The following is a 24,222-nucleotide window of genomic DNA, read 5'->3' as shown; positions in this document are numbered from 1 at the left end:
GTTGTTGCAAAGGTGGTACTAAGCCAATAGATGGTGCCGTTATGTTAGGAAATGAGAAAATATTTACTTCTACAATTCATCATGTTTCAGGGAGTGTAACAGAGCCAGTCCTTGCTGGTTCTTCATCTGTTCTGATTAGTGTGGACTTTGTTCTTGCTTCTGTGTAAAAAATATTAAATGTTTCTTTTTTTACGTCAAGTAGTGAGGTATTGAATTAATATTAGGGTGCTCTTCCTCTTGTTTTTTCTACTCTTGACATTTTACCATGAAATCTTTTGTAGTTTGAATTTAGTCCTTAGTTTACAGCCAAAAAAAAGCCCTTGCCAGGGGTACATTTCAGAAGTTAAATGCATTGCGCACAGTTTTGAGTCCTTTGCTTTAAACCCTATTTCAGAGAGACTGAGGTTAATTATTAATTAGTTCATCTTTACCTGCTCTTGTTTCAAAGTTGGCCCTACTACAAAATGTACTCTCTTATTCTTGCTAATATAACCTAGTGCTTGGTCATCTTTACTTCTTTATTGGACAGACCAAGAGGAAAGTCATTTTATATATCAGAAGACTTTTCATGTGGAGGTCATATAGTTAGGGATTTGCTGGCAACCAGATCTACCATTACTAGCTGTGTGGTTTTGGTTAGGTTCCTTTACCTCTGTGATCTTAATTTTTTGTTTGTTTTTCATCTATAAAATGGAGATAATGCAGGTGAATAAAATGAAAAAATATGCAACAGTGCTTTTGCACATTTTCCCTAGTATATAGGCTTTATTATTCACCCGAGGCTCTGTGGACAAGATAAACCTTTACCTACACTTAAGATTAAGTGTGTTTTTATAAATTGTTAAACTCTGTGGTCCTTTGTCCTTGAGGGTTCTGAAGGACAGGGAAACTTGGGAAAAGCCTGCAAAGGGATTAACTTGCAATTTGGGAAGCTGTTTTGAAATGTGGACCGGCGTAAAGGTGCCTTTGAAGGCCTGTCAGCTCCGACTGCCTCAAGCTCCCGTAGCGGGAGAGGGAAGTGTGCGCCCTGCGGTCGGCGGTGCTGAGGGGCAGCTTGATTCCTGGCAGGGCCTGATGAGGGTGGGAGCCTGATTAGGAAAGGCAGTATAATTTTAAGGTAATTTTCATCCTCCGTCTTATCCTTTCAACATAGAGTTAGTTGACTACTCTGAGTTTTCTGGCCTTAACACATTGTGGTATTTCATTGAAATACATTAATAAAACACAACCTTCACTTTTTAGGCCTGAATGCCCCAAATGCTAGTCTTTTCTTAAGAATAAGTGTTTATAGCCTGTCAGGTCAGTGAGACGTTGGCAGTTACAGTTATAAGAAAAATCCCCGTTCCCTTTAAGTGGTGTTTAAAATGATTTACTTAGAATAAAATTTAACTCCTTTTTTACTACATTACATTTAGAAAAGGAACTGCATTTCTTGAGAAATTACTTTCTGAGTGAAAATGTTGTTGGATGCTTTAAAATCTCTTTCCTAGCATATTAAATGCAATATATATATTTTTTATTCATTGGGGATAAAAGATTGACTCTGACATTGAGGTACATTTGCTGATGAAAAGGAAGCATTCTTTCCCCTCACGAGGGGTTTAAATGTAATACTCAGTGCTTACTCAGGAGTGAAAACATCAAATTAAACTGTTTATGCTGACAAAGGACGATTATGGATTTCCGCAACCCATGCAAGATTGTCTGATTGCTTGGCCTGCCTCTCCACGAAGCTTTTGGCCAAGATAAGTCTTGAAATGGTTTAATTATAAGTAATGAAATGCATGCATACAATTAAACCATTTCAAGTCAGTGTCTGAGTTTTCCCAGGCGCTGAGAGGAGTCCCACTGCTCTCTAGTGGCTGAATGTGTTCCCCTAGCACCATCATTGTTTTATTTTCACAAGTCAGCTCTTCACACTTTGTCGGTGTTGGCCTGCAGAGCAGGCACCAACACCAGGAGACCAGGCCTTGTAGACCAGAACAGGGTGAAAAATGATCCCAGTCCATGGGTCTGTGAAAGCACCAAATTTTGTCCAGGATGAGCAGCCAGTTGACTAACAATGAGCAGGTGTGAGTAAGCGCTCTGTCAGGGAGAGCTGACACTGATGGATGAGAACGTTCTCTGCCTTGCTCCTTTATTGCTGCATACATCTTACACCCTGGCAGGCCACAGTGGCAAACAGGTCTTTGGGTGCTTAAAATGGACTGCTTCTTACCAAAAGGAGCAGCTTTCTTCCTGAAAAGATCTGGTTAAATTGATTTGGGGGGAAAGCAGTAGAAATCCATTTCCTGCTCCTCTCAGAACTTCATGGGAAGAAATTTTAAGGACCTTCATTTCTATTAAAGCTGCCAACCCTGAGACTTGTTGAGTATGATTGTCTAAAAGAGCCCCTAGAGAATAGGAACCTTGTCCTAGAGTATTTGTAATAGTTTGCTCTTACTGAGCTTTTTACTGTGTGCCAGGCATCCTATCCTGTCTTACACGTGCCATCTCGTTCAGATCTCAGCCAGCCTATGAGGAAGACATGTTCTGTCATCCTCCCCTTTGTGTTGGGGAGGCAGCCAGGGCAATAGGGCTGCTGTCTTGTCGTTTCTGGGGCATCATTCACCTTGTCTTGATGAGGTGGTGCCTCCTGGAGCAGTTTGGCAGCCCTGCAGGGCTTCGAGGGCCTCAGTGAGGTGCTGGGGGAAAGCAGGGAGGAAGCGCAGAGCTGTGCACGTCCTGTGCATCTGTGTGTCCCGGAGCCTGCCACCCAGTGGGCACCTGGGATGGTTGGTTTGAGACAATGAGTGGGGAGTTTCACCTTCTGAAAAGTGGATGGGCTAGAGCCACCAGTGAAAGTTGCTCAGTCGTGTCTGACTCTTTGCAACCCCATGGAATTCTCCAGGCCAGAATACTGGAGTGGGTAGCCTTTCCCTTCTCCAGGGGATCTTCCCAATCCAGGGGTCTAACCCAGATCTCCTTCATTGCAGGTGGATTCTTTACCAGGTGAGCCACAAGGGAGAGCCACCAGACCTAGGTTTGAATCTCGGCTACCCTTGCTGACTTTAAATTAGCTGAGCCTCACTTTCCTTGTCTGTAAAATGAGGAATTACCTGTACCACAGGAGTTTAGAGTCAGGGACAGAAAAACCCTTGGTAATTTTTTTCCCTTCCCCAATGTGAGAATTTATGAGCCTAGACATGATTAGAAAAAGCAGATTTCTACCTGATGACTTTTTGAGAGTTTGACTTGAGAGAGCAGCAGGTTTTAGAAAATTATTTGTCTTTTATAGTTTCTTCAGCATGTCTAATAAAATAGATTCTACAATTGCTGGGTTTAATTTCGTACTTTTAGTTAACCCTGACATGTTTAAAAGTATAATCTCATGTTTTTTTTTTTTTTTTTTAATCCCACTGTCCTTAAGCCATATTAGTGTGGATGTTTTTTAAATATATAGAACAGGTAAAAGCAGTATCTCAGTAGAATTTTCTCGATGCATTTTGAGTTTTTTCCTGAGATGGATTGTTCTCTTAGAAACAGGTTCAAATTGAACTACTAAAGTAATGCTGATAAATTAAGATCAGAAACACCCTTAGAGGGTTTACAAAATGGAGAGTAACTTCACTGTTTTATTTAATTTTTTTGAATGGGGCTATTTAAAAATAAATACTTTGGTACTTGAGTAGTATTGGTAAATAGTGAATGGCATCTGTTTAATCATTTAAAACATTTAACTAAAATCCCAGTCTCATTTGAATTTCCAAGTAAAACACAAATTAACTGTATCCAGATGTGTGTTAATTGTTCTGCTGAAATCTAAGCAAAAAGTTAGAAAGCATGATTTTGGGGCTAAGGGAGTTAAGAAAACTAGAGCTGTTTTCATGCTTACTTGCTAATCTTAATTTCAGGCATTTGGGTTTGCAGTCTGAGAGACAGCATGATGAACAGAAGCCGTGTTGGACACTTTAGATTCAGACGATTGGGCTCATGTTCCCAGATTTGCTAATCGTCTGCTGTGTGATCTGGGCAAGTTCCTTGTCTCCAGGATTCAGTTTTCCTTTCTGTGAAACGGGGCTGCACTTACCTGCCATGTCTGAGGAGCATAAAAAACTCTTGTGACTGTGCTTTGAAGTTTAATAAACACCAGGTCCACTGTGTCTGTTGGGGTCTGTTTAGTAAGTTGGTTGTCACGTGGCAGACTTCTGGATAAGTGAGATCTGGCTTGGTGCTGGTATCCTCAGAGGACTTCATTGTTAAGATGATTTTACCTCTTTTTAAAAGATGTTGGTGCCTGTCCTGAGGAAGCCCTGCTAAGGACTGGTAGAGAGACATTGTGTATTTATCCATCTGTGACAGTTGATTGCTGTTGTTCATTGGGACTGTTGATTCCTGCATGGGTTGACCTGCAGGCCCCTCTCTGCAGATTTCAGGACCAAGCTGCCTGCTGCTGCTGCTACTACACAGCAGGACTGTGACAGCCGGCAAGGTCTTGGTCTTCTGGGATGTCTTTTTTCATCCCTTCATGATGTCGAATTCTTCAAGTGTGTATCTTAAAAAATTGTAAGTGATACCTTGTCATTGAAGGAAAATAAGAAAACACAAGTAAGCAAAAAGAATACAGTGCAACTCAGAAATAAACATAATTTTAAAAACTTTTCTTCCACGTGTGTATAATATGTATTGTATAAGCATATCTGTTAATTTTGCTTCAGAACATGTTTTTCCCTCAGTAATATTGTATTATGGACATTGCCAAAAATTATTGTTGTGTTTAATCACCATGTATATGAATTTGTTTGTTTTCCCTATCTCATGATTGTTGGTGCTGGACCTTTACATTTACCTCCAGTCTCTGTTGTTATTTTTTTTGTTTTTTATCGTCTAAACTGTGATCAAAGTGTCATTTGGGTTGTTACTATTTATTTCTTTTGGATTTATCTCTAGCAGTAGAATTGCTGGTTTGGTGGGTACCTGTAGCTCTGTGCTTTCTGATTGATGCTTCTAAATTGTGGGTTAAAAAAGTTCTATTTGTGCTTCTACAAGAATATATTAGATTGCCCTTTCTACTACATCTTTGTCAGCACTGGGTATTATTCTTTCTAATGTTTGCTAATCTAGAAGTCAAAAAAAAAGACTATTTAGTTTCTATTTGTATTTATTTCTTTGATGACTAGTGAACTTGAGCAGTGTCTCTAAATGTGTATAGACCTCTTGTTTTCTTCTTTGTAAACTGCTGTGTCATTTGCTTTGTTGGTGTATGAGAGTATTATCTGTGAAGTCTTTAATTTTTAATGCCCTATGTGTCCCACATATCTCTGAGTTTCAGGACTCACATTTTACATTGTTTACAGATGCTAGTCTTTTTTAAAGCCAGTGGCCTAAATGTTATAAGACAGATACTTCATTTTGAAAGAATGGCTGGAGATGTGACCCTTGTGGCATTTGTGCCTGAGCCCCCTTTTCCTGGAGGTCTGCGTCTGGGTGCCCCATGGAGTCATCCTGAATGTCTGTGGGTGAGTCAGGCCTTGGCAGAGGTGGGGAGCAGACTGTGCTTTCCAGCGCGTCTCTTGAATCTTTCTGATGAACACCAAACCCGGAGAGCCAGGTGGCCGCAGTGGATGTTGCAGTGCAGAGCCGTCTTGTCCCCCGTGGACGATAGGGTGGCGTTGTGTACCCTGACCTCCATCCCGGTCTCTCCCTACGGCTGGCTGCCGACTGGTTTGGGAGGTGGTGGTTGAGCAGGTGGGTGTGTGTGGATGACATGGAAGAGCTTGGGAAAGAACAGTGGATGCAGAGGTAAGTCGGTAACTAGGTGGCCATCTCAGCATTGTGCACACCCTCTCTAAATGCCAGTCCCTGACTTGTACCTGGTTTTTCTGATTTTTTAAAGAGCTCTGTTCTGGAAACAACACTGGCCACTCAGTAACTGTGGGTGGGCTGACAAAGGCAGATTTGGTGGAGGTTGCTAAGGAGCACCTACCTGGAAACCACTGAGGAGACAGAGCTCTGGTGGAAGAAGGCAGAAATCCAGGGAGGGCATTTCTCTCCTGAGAATATCACAGAGCTCAGACCTGACTGGGATGTATAATAGGACATGGTTTTGTGGGTTTAAAGCGTTTTTTTCCTTTTGAAAATTGACTTGCTTTAGATTTGATTTTGTCTTATATTCGTTTTAGTATGGTAAATTAGGTAACAAATGTTCCGTTTCACTTTATCAAGATATTTACAGCTGTAGTCACTCTTTCAGGGCCCACTATTTCCCCAGCTCCTCCATTTGAACAGTTGTACTGAAATCAGCCCAGTCTAATTCAGCAATTTTTTTTTTTTAGTGCTGACTGTGTGCCAGGGACTGCTAGGTCTGGGGGATGCAGCTGTGAAGGGATGGACAAGTTGGCAGAGATGAAAGTGATCCACTCTCATCTCTTAAGATGTGGTGTGGTGCTTAACAAAGGCTTCTGGGAAAAAGTCATCTCTCAGCTGACGTTGGACGGGTGTCTCCGAGTTCTATGGCTTGTGAGGGGCAGAGGGAGGAGCATGTGTCAAACATAGACTTGAAGTGGTCTGGACATTTAAGAAATTATTGTCAGCTTAGTGTTGGTGGGGTGTCAAGTGTGTATGGATATTGGGGAGGTGGGGGTGGCCGAGGGAGCCAGAGACCTGATCATGGAAGGTCATGCGTGTCTGCTTTGAGCTGTATTGTGGCCTGTAGAACTTTCTGTTTGAGAGAATGACATGGGGTCACACCTGAGACAGAAATCCTGGCCTGTGCCTGTTAGTCCTGTAATCCTATACAGGAAGCTTTATCACTTCACTGGGTTGTTATGAGGATGACAAAATGATAACATCAGATGTGTGGCCCTTGGTGGGTGCTCACGCAGAGGCTCTTGTTTCCTGTCCTCGGCTGCCTCCTCTCTCCTGTTAGAGGAGTTGAGGGCAGGCCTCTCGTCCCTTGCTCCTAGACCCCTTCCTGCACTTGTGGGCAGCGTAGGCCCTCTGACATCGGTTTCCTTCACCTGACAGTGCCTGCTGTCTAAAGCAGCGCCCCTGTGCCTGGCCCACTGCCCCCTGACTTTTCTGTTTATTTATTCCTTGATGGGAAACCAGGCCGTTCTGACTAATTGTCTAAGGTGGCCTTGCTTTTGGAGTAAAAAAATGAGAGGGTTTTTCCTTCCGAGGAATTTTTGCCTTGATTTTGGGTATGAGAGTAAGAGGTTAGTAGGTTTGATGCTGAAATAATTGGAATGTCTACAGACGTTATAATGGTTTATAGGAAAAATGGGATAAAATATTTAAACATTTTGTGAGTCAGATGGCTGCCTTATTAACATGAAATTTGTCTTGATGGTTTATTGTATATAGTTTTAAGTGGCATTGAAATAAAATCTGGAAAACTTGAATGAAAATTATATTTAAAAAGACAAGTCTCACTGAGTTTACCATCTTTTTTCTTTTTAATGGCTAGCTGCTTCCAGTTCCTTCCCCTGGATGCATTGCCTTGAAATTATATGAGGATTTGCATGTTGTTCTCTTGCCATTTTGTGTGATTGCAGTCGTATTTGAAGTTCTGTCTTCTTTCTTCTGCATAGCAGACACACAGAGTTTCCTAGAAACCTGTTGACCACGTCAGTGCACTACATTTCCTGACATTTCTGTGTATTTCTGAAAAGGGGGCGCCAAAGTCCTCCTTTCCTAAAATGCTAGGAGCAGGAGCTAATTTGCAAGTGATTTAGAAATTGTTTTTAGTGTTGAATTTCCCTTTCTTTTCAGATATATTTGGAGTCTGCTTATCTTTGATCTCAGAGGAAACAGCATCAGGCAGTTTATCAAGCTCTTGTTTTCCTGAAAGCGTCTCAACTCTGTGCACACGTGTGTGACACCTGTGTGTGTGTGTGTGTTGGGGAGTGTGTGTGTTGGGAGTATGCTATAAGTGGAGAAGCAGAGGTACAGCGCAATAAGGGTCCCTGTGTCCCTTCTGTGTGTGCCTCTCCTACGCCTTCCAGCTCTGAACATCACGGTCAGATGAGAACGTGAGAAGTATCCCCTCCATTGATAGACTTTCTTTTCTGCGAGTTTAGGTTTAGCATGCACTTTCACTTAGAGAGAGTTTGTCTTCAGTACTGTTTCTCATGGAGAAAAAAAGCTTTTGATAAAGGAAGAATTACTATATTGGGAGGGAAATATTTTTCATGTCTTAAAATTTTAGATGAAGCTAAGCAGAAGGAAATATATGTGCTCAGGAAAAGTAAGAGTAAAATTAATTTACTGTGAAACTGTCAAAGAGAGGGTGGCCCAGGAGAAAATACAGAGCTTGTATCCTTTAGGGAAAGATGCCTTTAAGGTCAGTTGAGTTTTTCCTTTTACAGTAACTGATTACAGTTTTCCACAAATGTGTTAGTTCTTAGTAAATAGCCATCTTTCCCCTGTCTTTTTCCAGCGTGTATTTCTGGCCTCTGGTGCGTGTATCCTTGGGCTCTTTGCAGAGATATTCTTGGACCAGGCTGGGAAAGAAGTATTTTTTTCCCTGTGGTTTCCTTATTTGCAGTTTTCTTGTTTCTTCGTGATAGTTGTCCTTTGTTTTCCACACGAAACCAGCTTGTTTTTTACTGTGGAGTTCGAGATTGGTTCTCACTCATGCCTTAAAACAGAAACTTAGGTTACTTTTCCCCCCGATCCTTGAAACTCAGAGTAAATGTGTACGTCTTAAAGCGCTGGTGGACTTTGACTCTGTTTTCCAGGTTTTCCGGGACACATAGACTATGAAATTCCAAGGCTGGGTTTTGGTAAATTTGGGTAGATATATCTAGTTTTATTTGGGCACACTAGTTTTATATCTGTTTAATTTCTGTTTCCTTTCCAAAGGGCTTTTAATATCTCTTCAGGTTCCTTTTTTTTTTTCTTCTTTAAAAGAGGAGAAAAAAATTGTGAGAGGGGAAATGGGGTTGCCTTTTGCTCCCAAAGCCTAAATGAATAGTCATTGCCTGTAATGCCGTCTACACTCGTCGCTTCCCACTGCTTCAGATGTGATGTATCCGGTGCTGTGAAGGTAATGATCCTCAACCGCAGCAGTATTCCCTAACAGGAGCATCTGTCATATTCATCGGGATTACCATGTTCATTGATTTGTGTCTGTAAATCTGCTGTTTCTACCCTTTAAATTTGATCTATAATTGGACCTCCTTAAATGGTTCAGATAAGCTAGTCTGTATTTTCTCAATGCAGCAATGCTGTCAGCTTCTTCTTTTTCATTATACATTCAGCAGACTTGATAAAATCAGCAGGACACCTCATTTGAAACTGTTTAATCGCTGCCTTTTTCCTTTGCTAAACCATTGAGGTGGTCAAGCGGTGTACACAAATCATTTTAAATAGAAAATATGGTTTTCTCTGTGACCCAGCTAAATAGATAGTGTTATGCAAAACAAGTTAAAAAGTAATAAATGCCAAAAAAATCTTCTAATTGGAGTAAAAAATTGTGGGCAACTCTATCCTCTCTCCAAAAGTAGAGTATCCTGAAATATTGCCAGAACCCTGTAAAGACAAGATGATGGTTTTCTAAAGATTCTCTGGTTTCTGAACAAAGCAAGTTTAAATTTTCCACTGGTGCTGAGCTGCCTTTTGCATCCCTTCAAAGGGAGCCCATCCTTATTTGTAATGCCTTTACATCCTGCTTTTGTAGGGAGAAATTTGCTATCTGTTAATATCTATGCAGCATAACCTTTCAGCCATTTGCTATTGTGATAATAAATTTTTGTTTCTTTGTCTGTCATTTTGTCTACTCAGCTGTTACTCTTCAAAGTACAAACTAAAAATAATAGCTCTAAATAAATGCCACATAATAAAGTGTTTTACAGATGTAGCTGGAATAACCTGGTGGCTGCAACGTGCAGTCCTATTACCATTGCTGGTGCTGAGTTTCTTCCCCGTGTGTCAGGGCGACTCTACCAGGGCCAGCTCATTAAAACAATCTCTTCTTTCTAACTGGCCCGGTATTTAGCGCTATACCCAGCAGCCTGCCAAGGACAGTTGTGAAGCAGAGAGTCGCAGCACAGGATATATGAAATTAAGTGGCATTCACTTTTTTGAACAAATACAAATTATCCATAACTTCATTTTCTTGCTTCAGGACTTCACTGTGAATAATGTACAGTACTCCTGTGAGTAGGTTAGAAGTGGGGCCAGTTGCAGGTTCACCTGAGATAGTGGTGAGTGAGACCCCAGGCTTCTGAAGAGCAGTGTTTGCCTGAGTGTTGTGGCCCTGTCATATTACTGTTTATACTGTGCTTGACTGTGACATTGGGTGTGTGTTGCCATTTTCGCTGCCCCACAGTAAGCTTGAGAGGGAGAAGCTGAGAGTTGTAAATATGCTAAGTAAACACGCATCTTCTCTTCCCTATAGGTTCGGGCTCCTTGGCAGCGATGGCTGTGTTTGAAGATAAATTCAGGCCAGACATGGAGGTATGTAAGTCCCTACAGTTTTATTCTCTTTCAGATGATCTTTCTCGTATGTTGGACATTTGCGAATTGATCACTGATTCCTCCAAAGTTTGAAGAGTACTGCTGCTGTTAGTTGGAATGCTCTTTGGCACAGGTAGTGTGTTTGCTGGGAAGACTGGTTACTCGGGAAAGCTTCACTTTGGAGTGGCCCTGCCGGGCTCTCCCTCAGCCTTGGGGAGGCTGCACTGTTGACTTTTTCCCACTGGCCTTTGGGCTGTCTGGTCGTCGTCTTGACTGTAAATGTGTGACAGTGTAGGATGTTTTCTTATGCACTATCACAGTGTCTCAAAACAGCAGGTTTTCTCACTAAGAATAGAGTGTGTATGTCTGTACATCCTGTCCCACACACCTGGCCTGAAAATGAGGGCAGTTTGAAAAACCCCTTAGAGCGTTCTGCATCTGGCAGAGGATGGGGACAGTACCCTGTATGTAGGGTCTATTCTCAGAGTATGGTATGTCTCATGTCTCACATACAAAGAGATCCTTTTATTTTCTTGGGTAATGGGGAGGGTGGTATCTTCTGAATGACATTCCACCTGTGCCTGCTTTAATGGTAGATGTGCCCCCCACTCAGCAGACCCCCCAGATCTCCAGGAGCAAGGCGGCCTTTGACTGTCAGTTTTGAGGCGGTGTTGCACGTGCTCGGTTACTCTGTGGTCCCACATTTCCCCTCTGCAGTGCTTTATCCTCGCTGCTGAACCAGCTCGCAGCCACGTTACGTTCTGAAGGCAACCCTCATTATCTCCCCTTGTTTTTTTGATAGCTGTTAAATTTTTTCATGGAGAGTATCAACTTGTTTTCAACAATTATTAGGCTGTTTTATGAGTGGTTTACCCTGTTTCTTAATGTGTAGGTTTCTGCTGTTCCTGCTTTTGTAGTAGTATTGTGTAGACACCAGAGGGTGTTTCTGGGAATTACTTTTTGATACTGCTTTTTGCCTAATCATCTTTGGAGAAGGTTGCATGTTTAAAAAGTTTTGTCCTTCTGTAGAGCTCATTGTCAGCAGTCTCGAGTGTCCTTGGAGCCCTCATCTCAGGTTTGGGCCACGTGCCAGGAGAGCGGAGGATGTAGGGCCATGGATGCTGCCCAGCCAGGACAGGGTCTCCTGCCAGAAGCCACTAAGCAAACCCTTGGTGTGTTGAGGAGAGCACACATAAGTGATGTGGTCACTGATGGCTGCTTTTCCTTCCTTCCTTGGATATCTGCAGGAATTAAAGCATGTGATTAAAGATAGAATTCAGCTAGGTATTTTGTTCTAGAAACAATAGTCTTGCTCCAATTAAGAATAGTAAAAAGGTCTAGGTATCAACTCTAAATGAGATTAGAATTCCTTTCTCATTTCTCAATGTGAACATTTATTCCCATATCAGCATTATTTTCTGTTTGGGTTCTTAAGTATAGAGGAAAAATAAGGTATACTCGGTCACTTAAAAAGAAAAAATGATCTCCTAGGCTTCAAACTAAAGGAGAGGAATTCCTGAGTCTCCACAAATCCGTTAGAATTAGCACAGGTACAGGGAGAAAGACTCTGATGATTTTCATTTAGAAAGTCACCTCAGTAATGTCAAGCCCTCCTTTAAACCACATTAATCTTTTCAAATGTTCTTGAAAGCTATGTCTTTTTCCAATTGATTGGGACTTCCATGTGTTAAAGAAAAATGAGAATTGCAGAAAAAGTTGAAAGCATGAAGTATATTAAAAGTGACTTTAACACTCTGCTAAAGTAATTTTATATAATTTATTTAGAGTTTGGAGTTGAAGTGATTCAAAGGCCATGAATATAATATTTCTGTGAAGGGAAATGTGAATCATCCCTTCAATAAAATTTCTGATATTATCAATCTGAAGAGTGTTTCTTAGATCAATTTTATCTGTAGTTCAGACCACTTCTGTATTAGCTGTGAGACTTTGAAACAGGTTGACCAAGTTCCCATTTCATATTGTTAATTAAATTTACTATTTCAAGTGAGTGGTTTTTATTCTGTGAAGTTGTTGGAACTTGACACAGACCAACAGTCAACAAAAACCACTTTTATTAAGGAGAAGTTAGTAATGCCTGCTTCTCCAGTGAAGTGAATTTAAAAGTAAATAGAAGGCAGAGACAGTAATGTACTTTACAAATCTAAAAGGATGTTAATAGAAACTGAAATTATTGTGAAGACCAAGCAACTAACTCTGGTCACTCTGCTTTCTTTTGGTGAAGATTAAGTGATGTGGTTTCATTGGAAGCGGAGAGTGCTTACAGAGGTTGAGAGGACCCTGTTTTAGTGACTTTGTTGTGAAAGAGAGCTCGGCCAGGGTGTCATTCCTGGCTCTGTACTTGCATAGAACTCGTGGAAACGTTTGGTTTCAAATTTCCAAACTTTTTATTTTCCTTCTTTCCAGGGAGGCTTTCTTTCTGTGGCAAGAAGCCCTCCATAACTTTTCTTTCTTGCCTATTTTGAGACTACAGGATTGGATGACTAAGTCTGCTTATTTCCCTTCAGTAGGGGAAAGGATTCTGGACGTGTCTCAAACAGAAACCCAGGAGAGTGTTTCTGCCTCTCAAGTCTTGCATGGATTGCCAGGACAGTAACTGCAGTTCACTTCATAGAGAATTGCATTGGGAGGGGTCAGTTTTAGGCTATCATAATAACCAGTTGTTTGCCAAACAGTGATTTTTAGGCCAGACTCATGAAACAAACTCTTGGCTTTATTGTTAAATTAGAAAAAGCCCATAGTCTTTTTTTTTTTTTTTAATTTAAACTACAGACCTGTGCCTTAGACAGTGCTGGATCTAGACTATAATATTTATGGACTGGAAGTTCCTCTTTCCTTAACAACTTTTAATATTTTCTCATTGTCTTCAGCTGCACGGTCTGGTACGGTAGCCACCAACCACACGAGTCTGTTGAACACTTGAGGGTAGCTCGTCTGGACTAAGAGGTGCTGCAAGTAGAAAACACATCCTAGATTTCAGAGACTTGGAACAAAAAATTTTTAAATATATCTTGTTAGTAATATGGTTACATGTTGAAACCATACTATTTTAAGTATATTGGGTTAAGTAAAAATATCAATTTTTTTCACCTATTTTTACTTTTTAAAATGTAGCTACTAGAAAATTTTAAACTACATATATAATTCACATATTTTCATTGTACAGGGCTGGTCTTGAACTTGTCATTTGCACATTGCATTTAAGAGTTCTGCCATGTCTGGGTGCCACCTGTACTGTTAACTTCTCTTGAAAATTTTCTTTTTCATCAGCTCACTGTTCTATAAATTGAGTTATCATTTACACATAAGAAAACGCACAGAGATGAAGTATGCAGTACGATAGATGTTGGCGTTTGTAATTACCCAAGTAACCATCAGTCAGATCAAGACAGAGCATTTCCTTCGCTGCAGAAGTGCTCCTTTCCTGTCAGTTCCCTTTACTCACTTCCCTCCAGCCACTCTAGTTCACCTTTTTAATTTAAATTTATTTTTAAAATACAGTTTATATCCATGAAATCCTGGGTTTGATGTGCTGGTTATTTTTCCCCCTAAGACACATGAAAATGAGTGCATACTATTAATATAAATAAAAAATGTATTCACGTATCACCATCATGAGTAAGCCCAGGGGTATGAATATTAAACTTGAGGAAACATAGGTCTCCGTTCCTGCTCCGCTTCAGCCCTTCTCGCCTGCTTGCTCGGCTTTGAATACAGCGTGGACTTGCTTGCGGACGAATCCTCGCGGCTTGTCTGCCAGCCGTGCTCGCACCTGTTTCCTCATTTGTTTGTGTTCCTGGGCTGCATGGTACACACCCGTCCCATTGTTTTATGGCTGTTTTCAGGGCCATCTCCCCTACTCACTGACAAAGGGAGACCCTTGAGGGCAGGGTCATTAAATCATCTCTCTTCTTCAGCTCCTAATGTTCAGTACACGTTTGTAGAATCGAGACAGGATAACCTGGAGCTAAGGCAAAGTCTGAGTCATCAGAAACCACCTGGAAAATGGAGGGGACTTTTTCTTCTTCCCATCTGGAAAGTGCTGAACCTGTGTGTGTGTGTGTGTGTGTGTGTGTTTTGAGATAACAGAAGAAGATAACTAGTATATTTTTCAAGTAACACATAGTATTGAGGGCAGAGTCAACAAAGCAGACACCCTGTTAAGTACACAGGCGAGGTGAAGATGGGGCAAAGGGCAGATGCTCATTGGGAAATTCCAGGCCCAAAACCAGAACAGTGAAGCCCAGCTGAGATTCATAAATGCCTAGGATGGCCTCTGCTGTTTGAAGTAGTCTGAACCAATGACTTTTCGCGGGCAAAAGCCCTAACTCAAGGTTTTAGAGAAACTTCTGCTAACTGTGCATTTAAGGCCCACGAAAAACCTTTTAAGATTCTTATCCAATTGTGGCCCTGACACTGCCTCTCCTGGTCTTGGGATGCTCGTCGTCTTAGTTTTCTCCTTGCTGTTAGCCTGGAAGCTCTCTGAGGGCAGGAGCTGTTCTTCCTGTTGGCTGTTTGCTCACGCTTAGTATGGTAACTGATGTGTAGTAGGTAGTCTGCCAGTATTTGTCGAATGAGTGGGTAAAAAGGCATCAGAAGCAACTTTACTTAGGTGGTCCCAGATTTACCTTCCTTTGAAGCAATTTGATAACTTCACCTTCAGTGTTACCAGACTGATAAAAATGAAGGCATTAAAAAATTATATTACTGCTGGTAAATCTCATGCTTTGTTTTTACCAGCAAAGGTGCTTATTCAGACATAGTACCTATGTATTAGCAGAGGAGTGGGTCGGTTGCATTATTTTTTTAGGTGATGATGCATTCCGTGGAGCCATTGCCATAGGATTTTTTTTCCATATTGTTAAGGCTGGCATAAGAACTGAGCCCCTTATCCTGCTTATTATCCACAGGCTGGCTAGACAGGAAATTAGTGATAAACACTGGCCTTCTGAGTCCACTTGCCAGTTAAGTGTAAGGAATTTGATCACTGTACCTGGAAATATGAAATTGGCTTCTTGTGAATCTGTAACTTGAAAATTGCTGAAATAAAAAATTTTATTTTAGGGTGGGGAAAGAATTAAGGAAATGAATCTGATAACTTAGGTTCATTTTCCTTCCATCCTGTTTCTTTGTAAGAAGGGATGTTTTCATTTGGCCCAGTGAGAAATTTAAAATCTTGAAGATTATAATTCATTAAAATGGGTAGAAGATGAATATTTAGTCTGTCAAGATCAATACTGTCCCCTCTTTGCGCTAATTGTCAGAAAGCGAGCAAGGGCCGCTGAAGGGTAGTGGTGGTGCGGCAGGACCCTCACATCACAGGGAGATGATTCAAAGGCAAACTGTCCTGCACCCTCTGGTATCGACTTGCAAATTAGCATCTGGAATCTAATTAAACAAGCTTAATGAAAGTAGCAGCTGAATGCTGCTGGAAAAGACAATCAGCTTTTTTCCCCCTCTCTGATACATATTCTGTACTATTGAAGTTGGTCACCAAACACATCATGTGAGCACAGTTAAAAAAAATTAGCATTTATTTGAAGAATAGAAACTGTTTTTCATTCTGTTATGCATTTGGCATGCTCCGGCGTCCCGTGAGAGCCGTGCCACAGCAGATAGTGCACAATATTTATAAATCCGTGACAGGCAATAATAGCAACTTGAAAAATTCTTTTGCTAGAATCTCAAGTTGAGAGCTGCCAAAAGCTGAGAGGATCAGATCTGCAGTGGCAGCTGCTGTGCCCTACAGTTAGAATTCTAGACTTTGAAGATGCTCAACTTAAAGAAATGAAGACTGCAGGCTTAGCCAATTTTTGCAGGTTTCTAGAGCTCTGGCTCTCTGCCTTTTGAAGATGAGTTGCTGAAGCTTCTACCACTGCCTGAGGCGTGCTAACACCAGCAGGATCTTTTTTTTTTTCCTCCAGTCTTAGTGTGTCTTCAGTTTTAAGTAGCACATGCTTAGTCAGTGCCAACTGTGATGGTGCTTTCTCTGGTCGCAATACCGAGGGATAAGCTCTTACCCTGTACCCTTCAGAGGGAGGCTGCGAAGATAGATGGTGACGTATACAAGTGCCACTTCAGCCGTCTGATTTATGGAGTCATATTTCATCACTCAGCAAGCGCTGGCCTCTGGAGAAGCCCTTATAGATTGCTAAAGATGTGGGCTGCTATCGCCCTAAAGGCTTGTGGTTACCTCACAAACGTGATGCCAAACACCTAGCTATGGAGGAAACAGAATTAATCTGTCATTGCAGGCAGCTATAGATCCACTTTAATGAAAGAGTTGATACCAATATGGTATTCTGATAGCAAATTATAGAAGTAAATGCTTTTTTTGTGTGTTTAAGTCTAATAGTAGAAAGACACCGAAGTTTCGGATTTATTTGTATTTTGCAGATGGACAGTGATGTAAGAGAGCCACATTATTTTGATTAAAAAAAAATCTGTTCAGTTTGACACATAGACTGGTCCTGAAGGGAAACACAGAGCATGAGTTCAGTGTGGTCACATGGAAGGGGTCACGGGAGCTTAGGAGCTGGAGAGTTGGGCTGTGAGTGTTTCCACTGTACTCACTGCATGACTCTGGGCAAGCCACGGCTGGCACGCTTCATCTAGACGTTGGGGACCCAGAGACCTGTCTGTGGGTTGCTGTCAGGATTGGGTGTGGTCTGTAAAACACTTCAGATGATGGCTCACACAAAATTGGCTCTGAAATATGGCAGCTGCTTCTGTTTTTTCTTTTTTTTTTAGTAATTCAGTGGTAGGATACAAACATCACATAGCAACGACTAACATGATTATTTGTACTCGAGTCAGGCTTGATGATTTATAACATGGTGTAGATAGATCTGATTCTTCTTTTTCATCTGAAAGCTTAAAATCGGAGCCAGGCCTAGCTAGTGGTCATAATGGCAGTAGAAGAAGCCTCTTTAACACACAACACAGGCTGTGGAAGTGTTCACCTTTTTGCTATAGAGAGAAGGTATTGAAAACACAGCAGTCATAATAGCTGATGCTTTTTGAGTGCTTATGCTATGCCATGCTCTTTCTAACAGCTTTCTCTGCATTGTCTCATTTACTTTTCAGCAGTTGGGTGGGGTCTGTACTTTGTTATCCCTGTTTTGTTGAGAAGAAAAATAGGGTGTAGGGAGGTGAAATATCTCACCTGAAGTCCCACAGCCGGGCAGGTAGAATCACGGTTTGAACCCTGGTCAGTCTGGCCCCAATGCGATCGGTCACCGTGCTCTTCTGTGCTTTGTAGGCCTGTAATTCTTTGACAACAGAGTGGGGAAGACATCTTATTCTAGGTGAGCAGAGGTGTGGGCCACTCGGGCTATTCCTTTTCTCTGATGAGGTCTTGTGAAGATGGCAGGAAGCCAGATGAGTGTCAGAGGAGGTGTATTAACCTCTTTGGTGAGCCCAGCAAGTGGAAGGACCCCAGGGATAGAAAGAGACAAAGTTAGAAATATAGAGATACTATGAAATATAAGTAAGTCATTTGGCTGTGGAAGATTTTTTTCTCTTTGACTTTATCAAAATTTATTTTCACCTTTTAATTGTCCTCTCCTGGAAATATCCTGAGATTGTTTTTTTCCCCAAAGTTTTCAAGTATTTACAGAGGAGCTGTTTTTCTCTATATAGCTAATGTTCAGATGGCGTAGCCTTCTTCAGATTTAGTAATGAGACCAAAAAGCCTTTAAATATTGGTGAATGACATTTGTCCATTTGAGGCAAATCATGAGTAGCTTGAACCAAAAATATAAAAAATAAGCAAGACTATCATATTTGAATAATGAGGTGTTCTTTTTACCCCAACTGCCAAAACTTTTTAATCTTTGTCAACAATTGTTCTGTCCTCCGTCTTATTTAGGTTGCATCTGTGCGACTCTGAGCTCAGGAGCCCTGACAAGCGGCATATGAATTCTGTATTCATTAGTGATCTTGATCCAAATGCCTCTGTCCCTGCCACAGGGGCTCAGGTGTGGAAGCTGCTGGCTAATCCCACCAGCTGACAGTCAGAGGTTTAATGACTCCATAGGAAGGTGACCACTCGCTGGGAGGTTTGCTGGCGGAACCCACACAGCAGACAATGGAGATCAAGGAAAACGATCAGTGTTTAGCCGAAGCACCTTCCTGTGTGACTTGAACCCTGCTAGCATCAAACGGAGTTTTAAGTAAATGCAGAATTAAAAAAAAAATACACTGACCCTTGATAGCCATCATAAACAATGATTTGGGGGGGTGGTCTGTATTGATATTGATGGTGTTTAAGACTGTTTTGCTTTTAGCAGTTTAATAGATGTCAGCTCGATAAGCTGTACTTGACTCACTTTTCTAGGTTTTTAGATTTTAAGGTTTTGTTTGTCTGGGTACTACACTATCTGTTTAGGTGTCTTCTGTATCTGGGGGAAAAAAATACTTAAAGCCAGAATTCTTTCTTACAAGATGTTCCTAAGAATCTGTGCTGACATTTTTGTCTCTTGTGATCTCTGTAAAAAAAAAATTACTATCAGAATGTGAGTTCTTTGACTGATGGGTGACGTGTCATTAGAGTTTTGACTTTTTGTTTTTAGGTTCTCTAGTCTAAAAATGTTGGATGCCTTATTATTTTAATAACAGCTTAATTGAGATAATATTTACATGCATACAATTCACCTACCATAAGTGTACAGTTTAGTGGTGTTTATGTTCACAGAGTTGTACAGCTATCAGCATAATCAATTTTAGAACAATTTCATCACCCTCAAAAGAAATGCCATATTCATTAGCAGCCACTCCCTATTTCCCCTCAGCCTTCCCAGCCCTAGGTAACAGCTAACCTACTTTCTGTCTCTACAGACATGCATATTCTGGACATTTTCTATAATAGGAGTCATTCAGTATGTCTTGTGACTGGCTTCTTTAACTTAAAGTATTTTTGTAGTATTTCATCTTTGTAGCATGGATTCATACTTTATTCTTTTTTGTGGTTGAATAGTATTCCATTATATGGATATATCACATTTTATTTACCCATTCATTAATTAATGGATATTTGGATTGTTTTCACTTTCTGGCCATTAAGAACAGTGCTGGTATGAACATTTGTGTACAAGGTCTTATGTGGACATATATTGTCATTTCTCTTGGCTGTATGCCTAAGAGTAGCATTGCTGAGTCATGTGGTAACTCTCTGTGTTTAACCTTTTGAACCAGACTGATTTACAATGTGGCTGGGTTAGCAGTGTGTAGAGTTTCTGGACATCCTTGCCAACATTTATTATTTGGCTTTTTGATTACAGCCATCCATCCCGGTGGGTGTGAGTTGGTGTCTCATTGTTTTGATGGATTCGTTATTGGTTAACAACTAATGCAGCTATGGAAATGTTGAAATGTAACTATTGAAACACTTGGTACACTTCTTTATGCACTGGATTTGGGCAGTAATTCGGATGTGTGTATATTTGTTTAACTATTGAAAGTTCCGTTTTAGAGGCTTTCTTTCCCTGAGACTGTTTCTGTCATTTGCTTTTGGTCATAATTCCTGCTTATTGGCTTTCCTTAAGACCTGAAGCATTAGACATAGTAAATTGTGTCTTTGTTGTTAGATCAAAAATATATTAATTTTCCCCAGTGGTTTTCTCATTGTATTTAATGTGAAAGAAAAAAAGTTTTAAGAGATGTTAGAACCTGAAGATACAGTCCCTGGGGCCCTTATAGAATTACTTGTAGTAGAGTTAAAGACTTAATTTTAGAAATTAATAAATTTAAAGTTGGCCTTACGGTTCAGTGAGTGATTTGGAGAATTACTGTTCAAACCTTTGGACTAAATAATGAGGAGGCACTGTTGATAGTTTAAGCTTCTCACCAGAATCAGGTGTTTTGAGTTGATCCCTTTCTAAAAAGTGAGTTTGTTTTCCTGAATTTGAGCCCACTGATGGGCCAGCTTTGGAGAGGCAAAAGAGGGCTTCTTGAGTTAAGGCTCCTCCTTTGACTCTTCTTGCTCATATTTTCATTGTATGGTGTTTTGCAAGGCACGTGGAACTTTTCTTTGGTCTTTCACATGATGACTCAAGAGCAGGGCTTTGCTCCTCACCATGCAAGAGTTTGGGGGAAGGGAATGGGAACCCACTGCAGTATTCTTGCCTGGAGAATTCCATGGACAGAGAAATCTGGCAGGCTACAGTCCATGGGGTCGCAAAAGAGTCGGACACTACTGAGCGACTTTCATACACACACAGACATGCAGAGTGTTGCTGGTGCATATGGCTTCTCTCCCTTTGATTCTCTAGGATTCCTAGTCTTCCTTGATTTAGAAATTGCCACTTGGCTATGAGTCCTGCTTAATAAAGCATCAGTAAAGTCTAAAATTCTTTCAGTCCTTTCAGTTTAATCTCTTTCTTAAAATAATATATAGGTTCATAAAATTCTTGAAATGAGAATAGGATGCAGTAAAACAGAAAATTAGAGAGAGAAATGGCCACGTGGGGCAAGGCCTCAGGAATTCAAGAATCAACAAGTCTCAGGGAAGTGACCCTGTGTAAAATTTGAAGGTCTCCATTTCTAATTCTTTGAAGAGTAATGAAAACACTGCATATGGTATACTTCCATAGTTATTGACTTTCAGAATTCATTGTTGATTTTTCCACCAAAAATATTTCTGTGTAAAAATTTTTCCATGTCTTCTGCTCTTCTGTATATGCACTGAATTTCATTTTCTTAAATAATCAATAATATGTAATCAATCAGCAGGTGCTAATTGGGTACCAGCTGAATGCATACATTTGGTGGTATAATCCAGAGGTTGTGTTGAAAGAGGCCGTTCTGTATGATAGTGGGAATTCTTGAAACAGCTATTGGCAAAGTAGATTGAAAACAAGGGATTTGTTTACTTGGTAGTAGATCAGTAATTATTTATGATGCATTTCTTTGGAGCAGGTGTTCCATTTGAGATGTTTTCACTTTACGTATTTCCTGTAACTGTGAAAGGTGGGGGAAGATATACTATATAGGAGAAATATTTCACAAAGTGTGTTGCTTGCTACACCTGTGGCAAAGATCCAGCAGACAGAATGTAATTTCTCTGTGACCAGTCTCTTGATTCAGAGAGGCAAGAACTAAGGGAATGTTGAACAGAAATTGATGTTTGGTGATTTTCAACTACACGGGTGGAATTAAAAGGAAGATGTTATTGCTTATATATTTGGTATCATGGTATCAAAGAGAAACTTGACTTCTTTATCCATCTCTTTATCAAATTGAATTGCCTTTGCTGACTTGGGTCTCAGGGATATAATTTACGGTACTAAAAATGCTCGCTTTATGTGGGTTGTCTCTTTCTGTTACTTAAGCCAAGCCAGGATTTGGAATGTCACAGCTCCTTGGGAAAAGACATAAAAGAAGCTCTTTTATTTCTTACTGATTTCATTCCATTCTGGAAATCTTACTTTGTAAAACTTTTGAATCATAAAGGAGAAAATGCGGACACACACCTTGCACTTCTCCTGGTTGTATTTCACTGTCAGAAGTGAAGCTCTGTGTCACAAATCTAAGAGGTCATCTGTGGTGGAGGCTTGCAAGCTCTTGAACAATGGATTTCTACTTTTCTTGTGTACAGGTTAGAGAAATATAAGAAATGAAATATAGGACTGAGTGTTACTAGATGGTAGCTTAGAATCTTATAAGTTTTGCCTTGGCAGGTAATTTGGCATAAATTGTTAATGTAAATCTGGGTTAGTGGTGAAGACGTTATTTTAGTAAAAAGATAAACTGCTGATTAATTCAGCATAGAACTCAATTACAAATTGAAAGTGTCTCTGCGGGACTCCTGGACCCTAAAGACAGCAGATGTTGAATTGATACTCCAGCATATTTCACGGTGGTATGAAATATTAACATGGTTTATTATACTTGTGTGGTGTGCGGTATCAGACAGGGGGAGGCGGTGGGCATGTGGGCGTGCAAAGCAGCCACACATTACATGTTCGTTAATGTACACTGAAGTGTGATTAAGAATTTGGGGGAAGTTTCATCTTCTTGTTTTTAAAAAATCAAATAGCTCTGTGGAAAAATTAAGTTTAAAATAACATTTGGAGCTAAATATTGAAATGTGGTACCGATGTGTGTTTACTTTGTACACATAAATGAACACAAAAATGGTATACTTACTGACTCAGGATATTTAAATGTTAAATGGGACCACTACCTACAAGAGTAAGGGAACTTGAGGGCTTGAGCTGTATTTTAAAGAGTTAATTGTAAGCTTTCTTGGGCTGGAAAGTTTTCATGGGCTGCTGTCCTGTTTTTACCTTCTGATCTAAAACATATGGTAATTTTAAAATGCCCCTATAATTTGCACAGGCAGAGTTTCGTTTCTAGCCAAAGAAGAAAAAAGCTTTATGGTTTTCGTATATCTGCATCAACTTAAGGGGGGAAAAGTCAGCAAATTTTATGTATCGGAAGATCTGAATAAATGGAACTGCCAATATTTGAAGGGATTGGCACTTCTTAAGAGGCATGAGAAAGTTGGCTTAGATGAGATATTTCAAAGCCATTACTATTCCTATGACAGTTATTTTTCTTGCATCACAGCCTAGATCAAGTCTAGATTTTGCTAGCTGAAGTAAAGACAGTTCCAAAAATAGCCAAATGATTACGCTAAGAACAATGTACCTTGGATACCTCTGCTATTTTGAAGGCTTTTTTTTTTTTTTTTTTTTAAGTGCTTTCTCAAAAACTTCTCAGACACATAAAAGTTGGCAAAGGCAGAAGAGCAGTGGGCAAAGAAAGCAGAAGTTTCTTGGTACCTGCACCGCCAGCACATCTCTGTCCCCATTAGAGTTGCCATTAGGCTTCTGTAAACTCTTGAGGGTGATGGTCATTCTGAGATGTGAAGGGTGGACTTGAGTTGCATTCACCTGAGTCTTACTTCTCTCCAACCAGGCGCCAAGTTCTGTGCCTGCTTATGAGGCAGAGTCCCTTTCTTAGAGACATCTACAGCGTACTGGGGTGAACAGGCCCACAAACAGTACTGAAAGTACGAGAATGGTGCTTATAAGGGCAGAAGAGGAATTGGTGAGGTCTGTCTGGGGGCCTTTAAGGTGGCCTCAAAGAGCATGTGTTTCGTCACTTGAAATTGTTTTTGTCTTGGGGATTAGGGAAGGGGTGGGGTGGGGAGTCTGAAGAGGAGAAGAAGCTATTCTAGAAGGCCATCACGATGTACAGAGGTGTGCGGACTCCTGCTGTGACTTTCTCTCGGTGGTGTAACTCTGGAAGTTCAGGCAGCTGAACATGTTTGGAAACAGGAAAACAAAACTCCAGACAGTGTCTCAAGTTGTCTGAGCGGTCATTTCCCGAGTCAGTGTGGCCTTTTAATTAGCATCCGTTTTTCAGTGTGGGAGAGGGCCGAGCTTAAGCAGCCCTGTCCCTGCATGTGAATATTTAGTTGAGAAAGCTGCCACGTTCCATTAGGGATGGCTGTGTTTCGGCAGTGGGTGCAGGAGCTGTGTAGACTTTTCAAATGTCCTTTGAGATTTACGTTGCAGTGTAATTGGGAGATGCTGGTACTTAGTGTGTTGTGCATGGCAGAATGTGAGATTACCTGCTGTAATGAGACCCCAGCAGCATACCTCAGGAAGGTAGTTAAAGTTTTAACCTTAGCAGATAATGTTACTTGTGGGTTTCTGTGAGGTAATTTATACCACTCTCCCCTAACCCTGAAATTGTGCAGAAACAAAAAATTTTAAAAATACGAAATTGTGCTAAATAGATATTTTAAAATTCAAC

General features: G+C 40.7%; 1 protein-coding gene across 1 annotated transcript in view; it reads left to right on the top strand.

The window, feature by feature from the left end:
* Positions 1–24,222, top strand: part of PSMB7 (proteasome subunit beta 7) — a 57,247-nt gene that overhangs the window by 17,293 nt on the left and 15,732 nt on the right. The window contains exon 6 of the mRNA XM_027556234.1: positions 10,382–10,440. Coding sequence (XP_027412035.1) covers positions 10,382–10,440 — 59 coding nt within the window. The remainder of the gene's footprint in view (positions 1–10,381; positions 10,441–24,222) is intronic.

Source organism: Bos indicus x Bos taurus, chromosome 11 (assembly GCF_003369695.1).
Source record: "Bos indicus x Bos taurus breed Angus x Brahman F1 hybrid chromosome 11, Bos_hybrid_MaternalHap_v2.0, whole genome shotgun sequence".
Taxonomy (NCBI): Eukaryota; Metazoa; Chordata; class Mammalia; order Artiodactyla; family Bovidae; genus Bos; species Bos indicus x Bos taurus.
This window is presented reverse-complemented; position numbering and strand designations above follow the sequence as displayed.